The 18,221-nt window shown below is 57.1% G+C and overlaps 1 protein-coding gene across 3 annotated transcripts in view; it reads left to right on the forward strand.

Annotated features, from left to right (window-relative positions):
• SCNN1B (sodium channel epithelial 1 subunit beta) overlaps nt 1–18,221 on the forward strand; it is a 58,098-nt gene that overhangs the window by 38,126 nt on the left and 1,751 nt on the right. For all 3 annotated transcript variants that reach the window (XM_045992415.1, XM_045992413.1, XM_045992414.1), the window contains 10 exons: nt 92–368; nt 2,401–2,591; nt 9,627–9,730; nt 11,991–12,154; nt 12,388–12,495; nt 14,634–14,751; nt 15,718–15,793; nt 16,035–16,092; nt 16,740–16,801; nt 17,922–17,997. In XM_045992415.1, the coding sequence (XP_045848371.1) occupies nt 92–368; nt 2,401–2,591; nt 9,627–9,730; nt 11,991–12,154; nt 12,388–12,495; nt 14,634–14,751; nt 15,718–15,793; nt 16,035–16,092; nt 16,740–16,801; nt 17,922–17,997 (1,234 nt within the window). The remainder of the gene's footprint in view (nt 1–91; nt 369–2,400; nt 2,592–9,626; nt 9,731–11,990; nt 12,155–12,387; nt 12,496–14,633; nt 14,752–15,717; nt 15,794–16,034; nt 16,093–16,739; nt 16,802–17,921; nt 17,998–18,221) is intronic.

Here is an 18,221-nt window from a genome sequence, read left to right on the forward strand (position 1 = left end):
CAGCTGCGCTGGGGTGGGGGGGGCAGACTGGGGTTGTTCTCAGCTGCCCCTCAGCTGCCCTTGCCCCCCGACTGGCCCCCTCCCCACCCAGGTATTCTAAAGTCAAGCATTTGCTGAAGGATCTGGATGAGCTCATGGAAGCGGTCCTGGAGAGGATCCTAGCTCCCGAGCAGAGCTATGCCAATGCCACTAGGACCCTGAACTTCACCATCTGGAACGACACACCGCTGGTTCTGATCGATGAGCAGAACCCCCACCGCCCAGTGGTTCTTGACCTCTTTGGGGACGTCCACAATGGCTCAGCAGAGAGCAGCCTAGCGCCAGGAAGGACCTGCACTGCCCAGGGGTGCAAAGTGGCCATGAGACTAGTAAGTGGGCCCCAAGCACACACGGAGCAACGGACCCTACCCAGGGAGGCTGATGGGAGTTTCTTTCCTTTAATAATCTGGGTCTTGTTGGGGAAAGGTAGGCTGGGAGCCAGTGCCCATTTTGTATGTTTACAAAGTTTTTTGTTTTTTAATAGAAAGAGCTGGCATGTTAGTCAAGACACTGTTGGATGCCATTGACCCAGGTCAAACTAGCTTAAGCAAAACAAGGAATTCACTGGCTGATGTAGTGAGGGGTAGAATGGGTTCAGGCATGGCTGGATCCAGGCATTCAAATGCTGTCATCAGGACACTACCTTTCTCTATTTTTGTTCAGCTTTTCTCAGTGCTCATTCTGCAACCAATCACTGTGCACTGGAGAATGCGCTCTCATGATTGGCCAGTCCTGGGTCATGTGCCCTGGAGCTGGGGTGATGTCAGTGTCTACCACGTGGACACAGTGAGGCAGAAATGGTGCTTTCCTGAAGAAGGAATTAAGTCTGACTATCAAAAGACAAGGGCATAAGTATTGGGCAGGTGAAAACACACAGCCGCGCAGTGCCGTCCAGCGCCGGAGCGTAACGGCCCTGGGCGGGGCTGCTGGGATGCCTGCCAGCCTGCCAGGGGTTAGAAGCTTCCCTGTCTGTGCCTCTCAGTCTAGGGAGCTCCCTAACTGACAGATCCCTGGCCCCCACTCCCAGGGAAGCTGAATGGGCCTGGAATCTGTATTGTTAACAGCCTCCCTCATGATTCAGATCATCACCCCTGGTTGGGGACCCGGGCTGTGGCCATACACTGCGCAGGAGGAGGTCACTGACCTCTACCGGGTCAGGGCTCCCCGTATGTCTCTGCAAAACCAGCGAACAGTTAGAGGCTCCAGAGTCCCCACACCAACTCTGATCCCGTGCCCTACTGATTTTTGATGCTGTTACCTGGCTTCCCGTGTCCTGCTCCTCATCTGTGAAGCAGGCTTGTTCCCGCTGGCTGCCCCAGCTTGCGGGGTCAGGCCCTATGTGCGTTCATGTGGTGCATGGTGTGTGTGTGTGTGTGTGTGCGCGCGCGCGCACGCGCACGCACCCATGTGTAGTGGGAGGAGGTCTGCTGGCCTCAGTTTCCTCACGATGATGGAGTGGGGTGACTGTACAAATCAAATGCGGTAATAGAAAGCCCTCAGAACACAGTCTGGGACAGAGTGAGTATCAAGTACTATCGTCATCTCCCTAAGGAAAGAGGACGAGACCTCCAGGAATGGGCCCAAGGACAGTGCCCGCAGCAGGCCCTGGGGAGGGGACTCTCAGAATGTGGAGAAGCTCCTCCTGGCCTCCTGGGTTCCAGAAGGAAGGCCCACTGTGAGGGCCGATAGAGGCAGAGTGGCCGAGGCCAGAGTCCTGGGGCTGCATCCATGCTGTGTCTACGATAGTGACCTTGGCGTTGTGGTGGGCCGGCTGTCGTGAGGGGAAGGGGGGCCCTGCAAGCCTCACAGGGCTCAGGCTGATAAAGCCCAGGTCCTTTCCCTGGTGAGGGGGAGGGAGCCTTGAGCCTTGAGTCCTTCATGATCCACACGGCCCCCAAGGAACGCCTCTGGAAGTCTGCAAGGATGCCAGGAAAGGAGAAACTGGAGGGCCCTGGTGTGTCTGTCTGTCTGTGGGCCACAGGAGCATGACTGTGGGTGAGCTAGGTATGTGGATATGAGTGTGTGTGGTTGTGACCGTGACATCGTGGGGCTGTGGATGTCAGGACATGGGCGTGTCTGTGTGTATGCATGTACACGTGCGTGTGCGTACTCGCTCAGGCATTAGGCTAGTACACGGGAGGCTGGCGATGGTGCGTGAGACCCTGTGACCGAGCAGCCGTGTGTGAGGGGACAGCCCCCGAGCCCTGCAAGCGTGCGTGTGAACACATCCCCCACCGGCTCTGCAGCCGCTCGCCCCGACGCCAAGGTGCCGCCAGGGGAAAGCAGCTGGCCCTTGGGGACGGTGGCGGGGGCCCAGCCAGCCTGGCCTGCGCCCACCAGAACCCTTCCCGGCCCCTGCAGTGCAGCCTCAGCGGGACCGCGTGCACTTTCCGGAACTTCACCAGCGCCACCCACGCCGTGACGGAGTGGTACCAGCTGCAGGCCACCAACATCTTCTCGCAGGTGCCCACACACAAGCTGGTGGAGATGGGCTACCCCGCTGAGCGGCTGATCCTGGCCTGCCTGTTCGGGTCCGAGCCCTGCAGCTACAGGTGAGAGCCGCCCCGGCCCCCCAACACCCCTCCCTGCCTCATCACAGCCCGACGCAGCCACGAACCAGCACGGTGTCCTGTGCCTTGGGGTCTCCGGTCGCATTTCCTGGAGGCAGAGCCTGAGACAGGGATGTGTGGAGGGTCCATGACGTAGGAGGGAATCGCTTTAGGACAAGTCTGTAAAGAAAAGCAGGATGAGGAAGGAGGAAAGAGCTCAGAGAGGCTGTGATCCCAGGTGACATCGAGGCCCCATCCCTGGAGCACTGGGAGCATTAGCCACACAGGACGGTCATCCTGAGGGGCTGGCCTATTGTCCCTGCCGCATCAGTACCTTTTGGAGGATGGGCTGAGATCCCCTCACTTCCCAGGCAAGGGGGCTGCAGAGGGGGCAACTGTGAGCCGTTGGCCTCCAACACCCAGCGGCTGAGGGGCCTGGGCAGGCAACCCGGCACCTCCTGTCCTGCTTTTCCTCCCGGACTGTCCCAACCCTTGCCTTCCCGGGACGAGAGCTGAGTTGCTTCAGCTCAGCACTTAGAACAGGGCTCTGGGAGTGTTCGCCAGCATCCCTGACAACCCCCCAAGGTTGAGGGGGGCGCAGAGGGAGAATAACATTTACCCCAAAAGCCTGTGCTCTTACGACGGGTCCCCACATCCCCCCTCCTTCACCACCCCTGCTCCTGACACATCGAGCCCCTGGTGTCTCTGGGGCAGGACCGCGGCCCAAGTCTCCACCCAGGCAGAGCTGCCACGGCCAAGTGGCCTCCAAGGCCTCGTGACCAGATCTCTGTGGGGCGACGCGTGCTGGCGTCCTGTTGGTCCAGGCTCCACGGCCTCGCACTTCGGGCCCCTGGAGAAGTCCACGGAGTCCTGCCACATGTCATGAGTGACAGGGCTCCCGGGGTTGGTGCCTGACCCCTGCATGGTCTCATGGTCTCTCCACCCACGAGCCTTCAGAAAGCTCTACTGAGAGTCAGCTGAACGCCACGGGGACCCTCTGGCCCCCCAAACGCACAGGGGCAGGCACTCTGCCGGCAGCGCCAAGGACTCCGGAGCCCTGAGGCGCCAGATCTGCACACCCGGCCGCGTGGTGTGAGCTAGAGAGGTGTGGCCCGCAGGCGGAAAAGAGCAGGCCAGTGTCCCTGATGACAGGAGGCGTCCTGCTGGCGGCGTGGGTGGCTGCTGGCTGGCCGGATGCCAACCCCTCACTCTCAGCCAGTGGCCTTTGCTCAGCGTGCCCGTGGTCAGCCGCTCCTGGCAGCCCTCCCAGAAGGCCGCAGGTAGCCAGTGGGCCAGCGTGTCACATTGGCACGGTCACCTTTGTCCTCTCGGCTAGAGAGAGGGGTCAGGCTCTGCCTTCAAGCCTGGGGCCCGTCTGCTCAGTGAGAAGACACCTGGCTGGTGGGGGGGCGGTAGGTAGGAAGGGGAGGGGTCCATTAGAGTCTGCTGGGTTCTACCCTCAGGTCCCTGGGGCTGCATTGTGTGCAAGGCATGGCTCCATCCTGGGCAGCTCCTGCCCTGGTACCCTCCACAAAGCAGGTCCCGCGGGGGTCCCGGGATTGAGAGTGAGGAACGGGTGGTCCCCCAAAGAGAAGCGGAGGAGCTTTAGCAGAGAAGAGGGAACAGATGGTGTTGGGGCAGGCAGAACACGCAGCGTCGGCCACGCCACTTCTGTGGTATGGCTGTGGCCAGGGGGTAACTCTAGTGAGCGGGGCAAGGCTGGGCTGTGTCGTTAGACCACTGGGCTGAGATCCTTGCTCTGCCTTGCAAGTCATATGACCCTCGACAAGTTTAAACTAGATGGGTCTCGATTTTCCTCTTCTGTGAAATGGGGTAGGAACATGCCTACTCGGTGGGGGGTATTTTGAGTATTAAATGAGGTGATGTGCCCACAGTCGCGCTGGCCTCAATAAATAATAGCTACTACTGTCATTAAACCCGCATTTGATCAGGAACTCACTATCCAGTAACAATGCTAGTGTGGATCGAGCCCTGCTGCTGTCAGATGCTATTCTTAGCCCTTCACAGGTGTTAAGTTAATTTAACCCTGGCCGCAAGCCCATGAGAAAGGTACTCTTATGTCAGCCCATTTTATAGGAGGCAACCACAGCCCAGAGAGGTTAAGCAACGTCTTGGAGGTCACACAGCTGGTGAGTGGCACAGCCGGCAGTCTGGGCCGTCAGAAAACCAGATCATCATCTGCCCTCCCCACCCACGTCTCCCAAGCCTGTTCTTTGTCACCTGCCTTCTTGAGTCAGCCTCAGATGTGGTGCCAGAGGACACATACCTCCCTCGGCCCTCCCAATGCTGGGCTCCAAACGCTACGTCTCCACTTCCTCACTGTCCTTCTGACTCTATCCTCTCTCCCTCACCCGTGACAAAGGCTCAAGAAACAGCAGCTGTAATTAGGAAACAGGAGCCACATTAGGACCCCGATGCCACACTGCCTGGATTTGAATGCCCACCCTGTGTGCTGCTGGGCATGCTTCTTGGCCTCTCTGGGCCTCAGTATTCTCATCTGAAAAATAGGGATCGTGACATGGCCTCATAGGGCTATCGTGCGGATGGAAGGACATAGATGGTGTGTTATAGACGGTCCTTGATTTGGGTTTATATAGATAAGATGGGTTTGGGGGAAGAACGGCACAAAGGCAAGGTGCCCACCTCATTACAGCCTCCTCGGGGAGGGACATCGCCCAGGATATTGACCTCCCTCACTTGGTTAAGGGACAGGGTAGGGGCAGCCTTCCCTTCCACGTGGAACAAATCATGAAGCGGAGCCCACACTCTGGGGGAGGTGGGGTGACAGGGAGAAAGGGGCACTTGGCTCCTGGTCTCCTGGAGGCAGGAATATAGACTATTTGGAATTCTTCTGTGGGGAAGCGTTCTGTCTTCTCTGCTCGTTCACGTTATTCAATCATTTATATTGGTACCAGCTCGTATATATTTGCGTTGTGATCCCATCCCACATTATTTATTTTCTTACTCAAATTCTTCTAGCTTTGGCTAGGAGCACTGCCTTACGTTGGGCTCCTGTGTCTCTCTGACACATCTCTCCCTCTCTCTCTCTAATTTTTTTTTTTTTTTTTTTTTTTTTTGGTCTACTTCCTTGCTTTCTGGCCCCTCCTGATGCCCCAGCCCTAGAAGCCGCCGTTTCTCTGAGGAGGTCTGCTTCCTTTTCCTAGAGAACGGTATTTAGAAACCAAGATCTAGGCATATATAAGCCAGCAGCAGCAGCTTCTTATCACTGCTTCAGGGACCGGCTAACTAGCTTCTGCCTTGGGAAGCCCTTCCCAACCCCTACCACACAGTACCACCGCTGTTATACTTCTTCCTGCCAGGATGCTCTGCCTCTCAGTCTTTTCTGGAGGTTTTGCGCCGGTCTGGGGCCACATGCCTTACGCCTGTCCCAGGAAGGTGTTTTGGGAAAAAGCCTGGCTCTGGAGCGAGAGTCGGCGGGTGCTGGGAGCAGCCCCTCCAGGTAAAGGGCACAGTCAACAAACAGATAGTTGGCACACACAGCAAGACGGAGAGCACAGCCCTGGGCAGGAGGGGATCTGGCCACGCCCTGAGCAGCGGCCGCCTGCTCCCGGGCCGCAGATGTCCAAGACGGTTTCTTGGGAACACTGTGTCCCCATATGCCTGGGGCGGGGTCTCTCCTTCTAGAACAGTGCCCGGCTTCAGCCGGTTTGCCCCGCTCTCTTCCTCCTGTGGCCACAGCCCTGATCATCCGCAGACGAGACTTGCTAGTACCCGCCCAGAGCTATTCCTTCCCTCTGGGCCTTCGCCTGCACGGTGCTGCTGGCCTGATGTGCCCTTTCTCCTCTCTGCCCCCGAGGCTGCTCGCCTACCTCTTAGCCATCCTTAAAAGTCTCAGCTCAGGCCTCCCCTACTCCAAGAACCCTTCCATGACCCACACGCCCACACACAGCCCAGCGAGAATGAGGTGTCACTCTTCCAAGCTTATCTCTGTTGATCCACTTATCCCATATTATAATTTACCCAACAAATATTTACTGAGTGTCTGTCTACTGCGGGCCAGGCTCTGAGGACAGAGTGTGTAACCCAGCACTTGCTGAGTATTTCAATATGCTCGCCATCCAGCCCTCGTCTTGGTCCTGTGGGACGGGTGCTGCTAACGATCCCGGCGTGACAGGTGGGGGCCAGCGAGGCTCAGACAGCCCAAGCTCACCAGTTACTCGGTGACAAAGCCAAAACTGGCATCCAGGCAGGCTGGCTCCCAGGCCCGGGATCTTAGCCTCCAAATGTGATTCCTCCTCCTTCAAGACAGACAACTGCCCTCACTGGGCTTACCTTCTAAATCAGGAGGCCCACTGATAAGCAAGCAGTGAACTAAAGAAGATAATTTCCAATTTGGACGCATGCTATCAGGGAATAAGCAGGTAGAAACAATGCAGTCACTGGGGACGGAAGTGACTTTGCCCGGAGAGTGCAGGGGGTTGGGTCTCAGAGCAGATGAATCCCAAAGAAAGAGGAGAAGTCACTTACTGGGCTAACTGGTCAGAAACTATTCTGGACACCCAGGGAACTTGAATTTGGAAACATCTGGGAGTGCTGCCAGAGTGTAACAGACAAGGAGGAGAAGACCAACATAGGGCATTAGTGTTTTCTTCTGGGAGCAGCGAGGAGCCTCTGGAGGGTTCCCAGTGGAAGTATACCCTTTTCCGATTCACAGTTCAAACCATCGCCCTGACCACCGTGCAGAAGAACATCCCACTAGAACAAGAGAGAAAGGACAGAGGCTCCTGTAGGAGGCGAGCAGGGCCGGGCGCTGGTGGCTTGAACCCTGTTGCAGAGGGAGCCTCAGCTATGGAGAGAGTGGACAAGCCAGAGGCACATTCTGGAAGGGGAGCATAAACAGAACGCTGCTCCAAGTCCCTTGCCGTGCCGGGTCCCCCCGCCACACGGTGACTGTCCAGGGCAGGACTCACTTGTTCACCTCAGTTGTGCCCAACCCGGCATCTGCCTCAGTAAACACCTGTGGAGTGAAGAAATGTGATTTTGTCCTGATTTCCCTTTCACTATTGAGGACACCGAAGACCAGACGTGGAGTAAGCCGCTCACATCTGCCCAGGGTCAGCTCCCAGCTTGGATGTGGCAGCCTGCCCGGGACCCACCTCGTGTTCTGCCAGCGCCAGGGGGTGGGGGGGGGCACAGGTGGAAGGAATGGTTTCCTAATCTGGACATTGGGGCAAATAACATAGCTGACCTCACCATGGGGTTACTTTGAGGATCGAATGAGAAAATGTACGCAGAACTATGCAGCCCGGGCTGGCCCCTAAAAGTTGCACGGTCAGGGTTTCCAAATCCAGGGCTTAGAAGAGCATGTTGCAATCAGGCCCCTTTCCTTCCTGTTTTTAATAAGACAAGAAAAACAAAATAAAATCATGCAAAGACATTCAGGAAGCGATTCCTAACAGAGACCCGAGGACATAACTGCGGACAGAACAGAGCACCATGACCTCACACGGACGCACCATCCCGATTCCAGAGCCGCTACTCTCTACCGCCCCCCGTCCATTCTACAGCAAAGCCCAGACTCCAGGGTCCTTCACCTGTAAAAAGCTTAGAATGTATCTGCAAGAGAGAAAGACTTTTTTTTTTTTTTTAAACCAAACCACAGTGCAATTATCCCACCCGAAAAAAGAAAACTAACAATAATTCCTCAATACCATCAACTATCCAGTCGCATCCATGCTCATCAATGTCCTACCTTTTGCTCATCTCTGTGTGTGAGTCAGGATCCAACTAAAGGCAGCGCATCATGGTTGCAACCCAAGTCTTTAAAGTTTCTGTTCATCTGTAGGTTGTCTTCCTTTTCCTCTCTCACAGGGTGTTTGTTGAAGAAACTGGGATATTTATCCTGTTGCCTTCCTCAAGGTCTGGATTTTACAAGTTGACTTTTCCTTGGTGTCTTTGAACCTGTTCCTCTGTCTCCAGTATTTCCTGTAGATGGTGGTTACAGACAGATGCTCGGTTCTGTTCGGGGAGGATTTTTATGTTTTACTGGACAGGCCACCTCCTCGGCAGCCTGTGCTCGTCCATCAGGAGAGGAGTGGCACTGACCACCACTGGTGGGTGTTGCCCAAAGCCATTCATTCATCCAGGGTGCGAAATGTTGATCCATTCACTGCCTCTCCAAAGAATGAGCTGGGTCAAACCAGAACTGTTTTAACAACTATATGACAAGGAAAAAAAAAAAACAACAGATGGAGGGAGCTATAGATTAGAAGAAACTCGAAAGACTCATCAACCAATCACGTTAGCCTCATTTGAATCCCAATTTAAAAATTGTAAAAACAAAAATCGACACGTAGGAGATGGTTAGAACTTCAAACTGAATATTTAACGATATGAAGGAATTTTTGTTAGTTATGTTTAACATGGTAATAGCAGTATTTTTAAAAGAGTTCTTACTTTTCAAGGTACATCTGGAAATGTTTACAGACAAAATCATGACATCTGAGGTTTGCTTGAGAATCACATGGAAGGGAGATGGGGGCGCGGCAGGTAGGGATGAAGGGTTCCTTAGTGGCTCTGCCGTGAGGATTCATGAAGCTGGTGGTGGACTTCACTGTCTCGACTTTTTTGTGTTTGAAATATTCTGTATCCAAAAAGTCTTTTTTAAACTGAATTCTTTGAAACTGCAGGATACCATTACTACTGCCGTGAGCAACTTTATTGGAAACGTTTCTTGTGGTAGTTGACTTACTTCCTTAGGGAACATTTCCACGACATGAGAGAGGACCCTGCGTAGGGTCCCCACGTGCCTCCTTATAAAGCTGTGCCTTTTCTCAGCCTCTGGGGTGCCCTCTCCTGAGTCATCCCCTCCCCCACCCGCCGTGTCAGCCGCTTCCTTCTCTGTGTGAGTTCCCAGCTTGGAGCGAGCGCACCTGGCTGGGTTCCGTGGCTCCCCTCCGCCCTCCGTCCTCCACCCTGCGTCCTGGACAGCAGACGGTGTCAGGGAGGCACCAGCTGGGGTGGGCCCTGCTCTCCAGCTGATGGTGTTTCTTTTAGGAACTTCACGTCCATCTTCCACCCAGATTATGGCAACTGCTACATCTTCAACTGGGGCATGACAGAGAAGGCGCTGCCTTCGGCCAACCCCGGAGCTGAGTTTGGTAAGTCTTGGTTCATCCTGGGGCCAGAGCCAGGGGGCTTGAAATCCCCACCACGCGGGGCTAAAAGACGCAGTGCCCAGGAGCTGTTAAGGGGCAGGACCGGGATGAGACAGCAGGTGGCCCATGGAGGGACGGCCACGGTTGGGTCTCTTCTGTGTGCACCGAGCTGTTCCACTGTCCCTGCAAAATGAACAAACCCTTTCAAAAATTTAGAAAGAAAGAAAGAGTTTTATTCAATCCCAAGTTAGGAGAGCTGCTGGGGATACACAATCTTCACCAGGAAGAGAGTGCTCTGGGAAGGGAATGTTTGGAGCGGGATTATATATGGTTTTTACATAAAGGGTTACAAATTATCACGAGCAAGGCCGTTCCAGAAAGTTACAGACATTATCTTGTGTTTTTAGTATGTGCAAGTCTGTATGCCTTTAATTTTATGGGAACCAGGGTTTGGTTTTGTTTTTTCTTCCCCTTATGTTTGGAATGCTCCTTTAGATTATTTGTTTTAACAGAGGAGATGTACAATGTGTGCTGCCCGGGGCGGAAATAGAGCCTCCGAGGTTTTGGTGGAGTCATTTTGACCTTGGTGACTGTTAAACTATAGTTTCCCTTGGGAGCCCAGGAGCAGGGCCCATGAATGGTAGAACAAAAATCTCCTGTCACTCTCCCAGAACTCCCATAAGTGCCTGGGCTAGGGACCAGTGCTCCCATTTTGCTGCTGAGCAAGGCAAGGATTCAGAAGCAGTACAGCTCAGGGATCAGAGCCCAAGCTCCTGGGCCCAGGTGAAACCCCAGCCCCACCACTGACCCCCACCGCCCCTCCCATCCCCCCCCCCCCCCCCCCCCCCGTGAGCCTGAGCTCAAGACTGAACTTCCGGAAGCCCTGGTTTCCCCATTCAAAGACAGTACATGGTAGCCCAGGAGAGCCTAACAAGTACACCTCACAGAGTCATTGGGACGTAATACCATTGCCCACTTAGCACAGAGGCTGGTGAACCCTACATGCTCTGTATATGCTGAATAGTCTTCGAAGGCTTAAAGAACTTGCCCAAGCACACACAGCTGGCCCATGGCAGAGCCCGTACTCTTACTGAGTCTCACTGTGACACGGTTCTTGAGCGAGACAGAGAGGGGGTGAAGGAGTAAACAGAAGCCAGAAGGGGTTGATGATAGAGGCCACTGTGTGGGCCCGTTTCTGGGGAAAGAGTCATGGTGGCCTCAGGAGGGCTTCGGCAATCCTTCCTCCCCTACCCCATCAGCTTCTGACCTCCCGAGCCTCTGGGAGGCAGGCTGTCATTCTAAGTGTCAGGGCTGTTGGTCAAGAGGGGCCCAGAGGGGATGCTGACCGCCCCTCACCCAGCCCCCGTGGCCCCGAGATCACCGTGTGTCACAGAGGTGCCGGTCAACTCGCTTCACAGGGACAGATGATTCGGACCAAGGAGCTCAGCTGTCTGTGTTAGAAGCCCAACACTGCCCCTTCTTCCCTGGGTGACCCTGAACACATTCTTTCCCTTCTCTGTGCCTCAGTTTGCTCACCTGTAACATGGGGATTGTAATGCCTTTGCTCCTGGGAGCACCAGTAAGATCGTGTACAGAATAGCATTTGGCCCAGCACTCAGCACGTAGCAAGTGCTCTGTGAATGCTAACCTGTTGTCCTAGCCACTCAGCAGAGCCCTCTGGTACATAAGATGTGGGGCCTAGTCTCTGCCCTCAAGGAGGGAGCCATCCAGTAGGGAAGGAAGACAGACAATAAGAGTCATATAAGTGAGGGACGTACTTGGGAGGAAATTTCCAAAGATAGGAGACCTAGTCTTGGTAGTCAGGGAAGGCATCTGGAGGAAGCGACACTTGGGCTGAGATCCGAAGGAAGAGCAGGAGGTTCTAGGGGAAGGGTGAAGGCGGGGACATAATTCCAGAGTAAGGGAACAGCATTCTTGAGGGAACAGCATTAGCCAAGGCCCAGCAGCGGGAAGGAGCTTGGAAGCCAACAGGGGTTGAATGAGAAGAATGATGCGATTTGAGGTGGGGCAGGGCAGTCCTGCACCCCTGCCACATGGAAAAGAGATTGTGGAGCTGGGGGGAGCCAGGGTGGCTTGAGCTAGAAGGGGGGCCTTGGGAAAGGCAGGAAGTCTCAATTTTCGAAAGGCAGAACCAGCTTCCTAGGTGGGCCCTGGAGGTCTCCTTGGCAGGGTGGGGAGAAGGCCTGGGCAGGTGGGTGATGGGGAGCGAATTCAGGCAGCCCTCGGCCTCACCTTCCCACAGGCCTGAAGCTGATCCTGGATATAGGCCAAGAGGACTATGTGCCCTTCCTCACGTCCACGGCCGGTGCCCGGCTGCTGCTCCACGAGCAGAAGTCCTACCCCTTCATCAAAGACGAGGGCATCTACGCCATGTCAGGGACAGAGACATCCATCGGGGTGCTGGTGGTATGGCCGCGGCCCGAGGGCAGCCTGAGCGGGGCTGGGGGGGAGCCTCCTTGTGGGCCGTTCCTGCCTTGTCTGCTGGCCGGAGGCCACCATGCTGTGGGGGAGGGTGAGCACGCTCTGGCACCGACCGGGCCTGTGGCATCCCCACTGCCCCCCCGTGCTTGCTGGGAGGGAGGTACAAAGGGGGCTTCCGGGGGGGGCGGGGCCTCCAGGAGCAACCTCTCTGGACACAGGACAAGCTGGAGCGCATGGGGGAGCCCTACAGCCAGTGCACCATGAATGGCTCCGACGTTCCCGTGCGAAACCTCTACAGCGACTACAACACCACCTACTCGATCCAGGTGGGAAGACAGTGTGGGCCTCGGGACCTGGGAACCCTGGCAGTCCGCGTCAACCAGGCCCAAGGCCTCAGTGCTTGGGGGGAGCTGGTCCTGGCAGGACTGGCTGTACTGGATTTTTGTGGGTGACCACAGGGTAGTTTGGTGGGTTTTGTGGCCTTTGGGACTAAGCCGGGCCTGTCCCTGGGTGCTCATCACTGCTCGTGCCCACCAGGCAACTGTGCCCTTGGGGATGCCCAGAACACAGGGATCTCACTCTGGGGTCTCCCAAGAAAAACGCTTGTGTGGGAGAGACGCTGTGCTGAGGGCTCGCATGTATTACATTAGCCTTTGGTCCCGTCTACACCCCACAGGGCAGTAACAGCGTTTATTATTCATACCACTTACTTGCTACAAGTCCTAATATCCCGAGAGGACCCGGCGCATCCTGTGCAGGGCAGGCACCGCTGGGGCCCTTTACATTCAGTGATTCATTCAGTCCTCACGGCGACGCTAAGATGTAGAGGATATTATAGGAATGAGGAGATCGGGGTGTACAGGCCCCAGTACCAAGGTCTCATCACCTTTCCTGAGAAGTCCCTCTTCGTATCCGGCCTCGATCTCCCTTGCTGTAGCTGGGGCTTCCCTCTCGCCCTGACCTTCAGGGGCAGCCTGGGGGGGCCTGTCCCAAGACCCAGCCCCGGTGGAGAGGACCATCTAAAACCTCCGCACAGGTGACGAACGTGACCCTGGCTGACCCTTCTCCCACAGCCTGGGCGGCCTTTGCTGATAAGGAAACTGAAGCATGACGAAGGGAACTCCAGGGCCTGCCTCTGTGCTTGCGAGCTCTGAGCATGGTGTGGGCTTCCCTTTTGCCCCAGCTCTGAAAATCGCACACCACCCTGCCCTCCCACCCACCCTGTCCAGCTGACCTGTGCGCCCCACACCCTGACCCGGCTGGTTTGGCCGCCTTCTATCTGGAGGCGCTTCTGCCTACCATGGGGAACTTGGGGGAAACTTCTGAGTTAATAAAGGCATAGATAGGCAGCATAGGGTAGTGGGGAGCATGGAGAGGGGGGCCACGGAGACATCCATCAGGCCCAGCCTTAGAGACCCCGTTCCAGAAAAACCTCCACTCTTGCTTTGTCCCATGCAGCCGCCCCTCTGGTCAGAGACCTTGGCAAAGACCAAGGCCCTGTCCGGGTACTCTGCTTGCATCCTCCCAACCCCCCAGCCTCTGTTGTGGGGCCTGGAGAGGATTCCTCCTTTCCAGGTGAGACGGTGAGGTCTGGAAGAATGCGAGACCCTGGCCCCAGATCAGAGCTCCTTGTCCGACCCCGCTGGCCCCCTCGCTCCCGCTCTTCTCCTCCCGGCTATGCCCACAGGGAGGCCACGGCCCTGTCAGGGAGAACAGGACAGGGCGTGCTAGGTTGGGAAGGAGCAGCTTGGGGAGTGGGAGAAGCTGGGACGGAAGGGGCCGGCTCCGTGCCTGGCGGGGCAGAGCCCAGAGCAGGGGATAGCAAGGGTTGGAGCAAGGGTTCCTCCACGCCCAGGACTCGGGAAGCTGGACAAGAGGAGACACAGAAGTACCAGCCGCTTCCATTCCCCATGTGGTGCCAGGTCCCCCTGACCTTAGCCCACAGGGACAACCGTCACCCCGCTCCACCCATGAGTGACTGCAATTGGCCTCCAAGTGCGCTGGAAGCAGGTCAGGGTGACCTGAGACCCCAGCATGAGTGGAGAGTCATCCCACGCAATCCCAGGGCACCAAATCCACTCTTCCTCCCCTGTCCCCACGAGGGGACACTCTGCTCCATCAAGGCTGGCAGCCTGGTTGTTAAGAACTACCGAAAGTTGGCTGTGGCATTTGGCCCAAGCCACCCGTCACCATGTCCTGTGTGGGGCTCCAGCTCTGCAAGGTGGCGGGGCCATCCTCAGAGAGCTGGGTCTGGCCCGAGTCTCTCCTTGGGGACCAGGGACCGAGCAGCACAGCCACGCCCAGGCTGCAAGGGGTCAGGAGGTGTAGCTCCTTGGCCAGAGGGACCTCTCCCCTGGCTCCCCGGCTCCCCTGGCCTCGGCATGACCTGCCCTGGGCCCCTACCCTCTGGGGCTGGGACAGGGCGTCGCAGTCACGGCTGTGTTCTCCCGCCCTCCTACTGCAGGCCTGTATTCGCTCCTGCTTCCAAGAGCACATGATCCAGAACTGCAGCTGTGCCCACTACCTGTACCCGCTGCCCCGCGGGGAGAGATACTGCAACAACCGGGAGTTCCCAGACTGGGGTGAGCGCGGAGTCCTGGGCTCTGGTGCCCCGGCCAGTTGGGGCTCTGACCGCAGAGCGGGGGGCAGAGCTCCACGTCCTCAGCAGGGCCAGGCGGGGGGTTGGTGGCCAGGCCTGCACCTCCACGGTCTGCAGCGCCCCCGCCCAGGCTCCCCTCCCTCCTGTGTATGTGTGCCACGTAAACGTCTGCACACGCGTGTGCGTGAGCTTGGCGTGCAGTGGCTGGCGAGGGCACGTGTGTGTGCGCGCGCATGCACGGGAGAGGGCATTTGTATGTATGCACGGGAGCACTCGGGACCGAGTCTGCACGTGTGTTCACGCATGGGTGTGATTGCTTCCAGTGTCTGCAGCTGCGCACGCTGGTTTGCGCGCCCACGTGTGTGTGCGTGCATGCAACCACAGCGCCACACGTATGAGCCCCAGTATGTGCGTCCATGTGTGTGAGCTCACACACACATGGGTGGGGAGACCGAGGTGGCCTGCAAGAGTTTGAAGCCACAGAAGGAGGAGCCCCGGAGTCCAAACATGGTGGATGTTTTTGGAAGCAGAGAGAGTGCCACCACCTCATAAAACCAATGAACTATGCAGCCGAGGGGGAAAACTCTCCCTTCCCATCCCCCATCATTTCATGCATGACCCCATCTCCTGCAGATGACAGAGGGAAAGCTGCTGTCATCCTGCTGAGCTGAGTCTGGGATGTTTGGGTCGAGGCTCCCCCAGGCCAGGCTGGGGCAAAATGGCTGGACATGGGGAGGGCAGGGGGTGCGGGATGGGAGGGGATGACCCTCCATGGCAGGAGAGCTTGGACAGAGAAAACACCCCCTCCCACTGAACCACTGGCCTTGGGTGGCCATGGCCAGGAAGGCAGGGGGCAGCTGGAGGCCCAAAGAAGGAGATGAAAACATCTAGAAAGCCCTGCCTCTAACTCTCCCTGCCCCCCCGCCCCCCTCCTCCCCGTCCTTTTCAGCCTATTGTTACTCACGCCTGCGCATGAGTGTGGCCCAGAGGGAGACCTGCATCAACATGTGCAAGGAGTCTTGCAAGTGAGTGGGGGGCACGGAGAATGGGGGGCAGGGGTCGGGGGTGCAGGGACTGGGAAGCCAGGGTGAGGAGCACGGAGACTCAGGGGGCAGGGCTGGGGGGCACGGGGACTGGGGAGCCGGAGTGGGGGGCATGGAAACGGGGGGCGGGGTGAGGGTGGGGGGCACGGGGACTGGGGTGCCGGGGCGGGGGGCAGTGCTGGCAGGGACAGCGACAGCCACAGGACTGCCTTCTCTCTTCCAGTGACACCCAGTATAAGATGACCATCTCCATGGCCGACTGGCCTTCCCAGGCCTCTGAGGTGAGGCAGTGGAGTGGCCCGGCTCCCGGCCGCCCACCTTTGGGCTGGGGGACAGGTCTGGGCACAGGTCTGCAGGCTGTTTGTCCCTCCACCTATGTCTCCCAAGGCGCTGTGCTGGGGACACACAGTGAAGGAGAGAGGCACAGCCCTTCGCACTTAGGGAGCTTACATTTTAGTGGCAGAGATGGACAATATACAGAAAAATTAGATCATTTCCAAGTATGATGATGGTAGGAAGTGGACAGGGGGAGCAGAGAGTAACCAGGGGAGACCGCTTTAGACGGAGTGGTCAGGGAAGACCTCCCAGCAAAGGTGACATTTGAGTGAAAGCTGCAGCTTGAGCAGAGCTGGCCTGGGCGGGCTGGGCAGGAGGACGCGGGCAGAGGAACAGCACACGCGAGGGCCGGAGGTGGGTTAGAGCCAGCGCCATGGCTGGGCCTCTGGGGGAGGTGTCTGGAGCCCAGAGTGCCTTCTCCCCGCAGCAGCAGCCAGTGTGCGCTATTACCTTTCTCCTCTCTGTGCCAGCACCGTCCCAGGGGGCTTCTGGAAGCTTCAGGGCTCATGTCTGTCCCTGACCGGGGGCAGGGCCCATGACTGGGAGGCGGTGCTGCAGGTGCCATTTTTTCAGCTGCCTTCTTGGATTCCAGGATTGGATTTTCCACGTCCTGTCTCAGGAGCGGGACCAAAGCACCAACATCACCTTGAGCCGGTGAGCCTGGAGTCTGGGGTGGGGCTGGGGAATGCAGAAAATGGGAGGAACCAGAGCCTCAAGGGAGGGGTTTGGATCCAGGACAGCTACTCAGACACCTTCTCACACTGGTCAGGTCCAGGAGGAGGCCTGGAGGAGGCGGCCCTGGGAAGGGGAGAGAAGCCAGTGAATGGAATTCAGGGTCTGCCACTTCCCCAAGGAGAGCCTTTTCCTCCAAATGTCACCTGTTCACCCACCCACCCATCCATCCATCCATTCAACCCTCCATTATTCATCCATCTTTCCACCTGTCCATCTACCCATTTGCTCCTCTGCCCACCCATTTATCCATCTGTCTATCCATTCTTCATCCTTCTGATTTTCCTCCCAGCCATCTATCCACTCATCCATCCATCCATCTATCCTCCACCCATTCTCTTTTTATCCGTCAGACACACACACGAATTGAGCACAGAAGACACAGGTCCATACTCTTGGGAAGCTCCAGTGTAGAGGACAGAAATACGCCCACAGGGCTGATGGGGGCGAAAGTCTGTATCAGACCTTTCCTTTGGGAGCACAGCAGGGAAGAAGCTATGTGCCTTAGAGATAAGGGAGGGTTGGAGAGGGAGGGGGCCCTTGAGCTAACTCTCCAAAGAGGAACAGGAACTGTTCAGACAAATAAGGAGAGGCAAAGGTGTTCAGGGAGAAGACTGGAGGTGTGAGAGAGCGGAGCTTTCCTGAGGACTACTGGGTGCCAAAGGGAAGCCCACGCAGCCAACGGTCTGGGCCCCAGGTCCCTTGATGAAGGAGCAAGGCTTAGGACTCCATGCAGAGCCTAGTGTGTATGGGCTGGGCCCCCCTGCGGGTGGGAGAGGGGAGCTCAGAGCCAGTCCTTGGGGCCCCCAGAGGGGATGCTGTGCAGAGATGCCCTTCGTGGCCCCAGGGCCCCGAGTGGCCAGGAAGGGCCACACTTTGGGCCCTTGCTTGGACCTCACCCATCCTGGGAGTGGACATGTGAAAAGCTCAAGGTAGAGGACTGGGACAGCCCCTTGGCCGTCTTTCCTGTGTGTGCGTGCATGCATGTGTGTGTGTGTGTGTCCTGGGGAGGGGACACCAGCCCTTCCTGCTGCTCCTACAGGAAGGGAGTGGTCAAGCTCAACATCTACTTCCAAGAATTCAACTATCGCACCATTGAGGAGTCGGCAGCCAATAATGTGAGTCTGGGGGCTCCTGACACTTCAGCCCTGCCCCGCTGCCCCTCTACCCTGCACCCTGAGGTTGGGGGAGGGTCCCGAGCCCTACAGGGGAACTGGGAGAGTCCTGGAGTCCCAAATGGTTTCCGTGGGTTGAGACAGTCACCCTGTCCCCCCTTCCTGGCCAATGGCCTACCTCCCAGGAAGCCGGGAGGCGGGGTTCAAGGCAGGAACCTGTGGCCCGA

This window comes from Meles meles, chromosome 21 (genome assembly GCF_922984935.1).
Source record: "Meles meles chromosome 21, mMelMel3.1 paternal haplotype, whole genome shotgun sequence".
NCBI lineage: Eukaryota > Metazoa > Chordata > Mammalia > Carnivora > Mustelidae > Meles > Meles meles.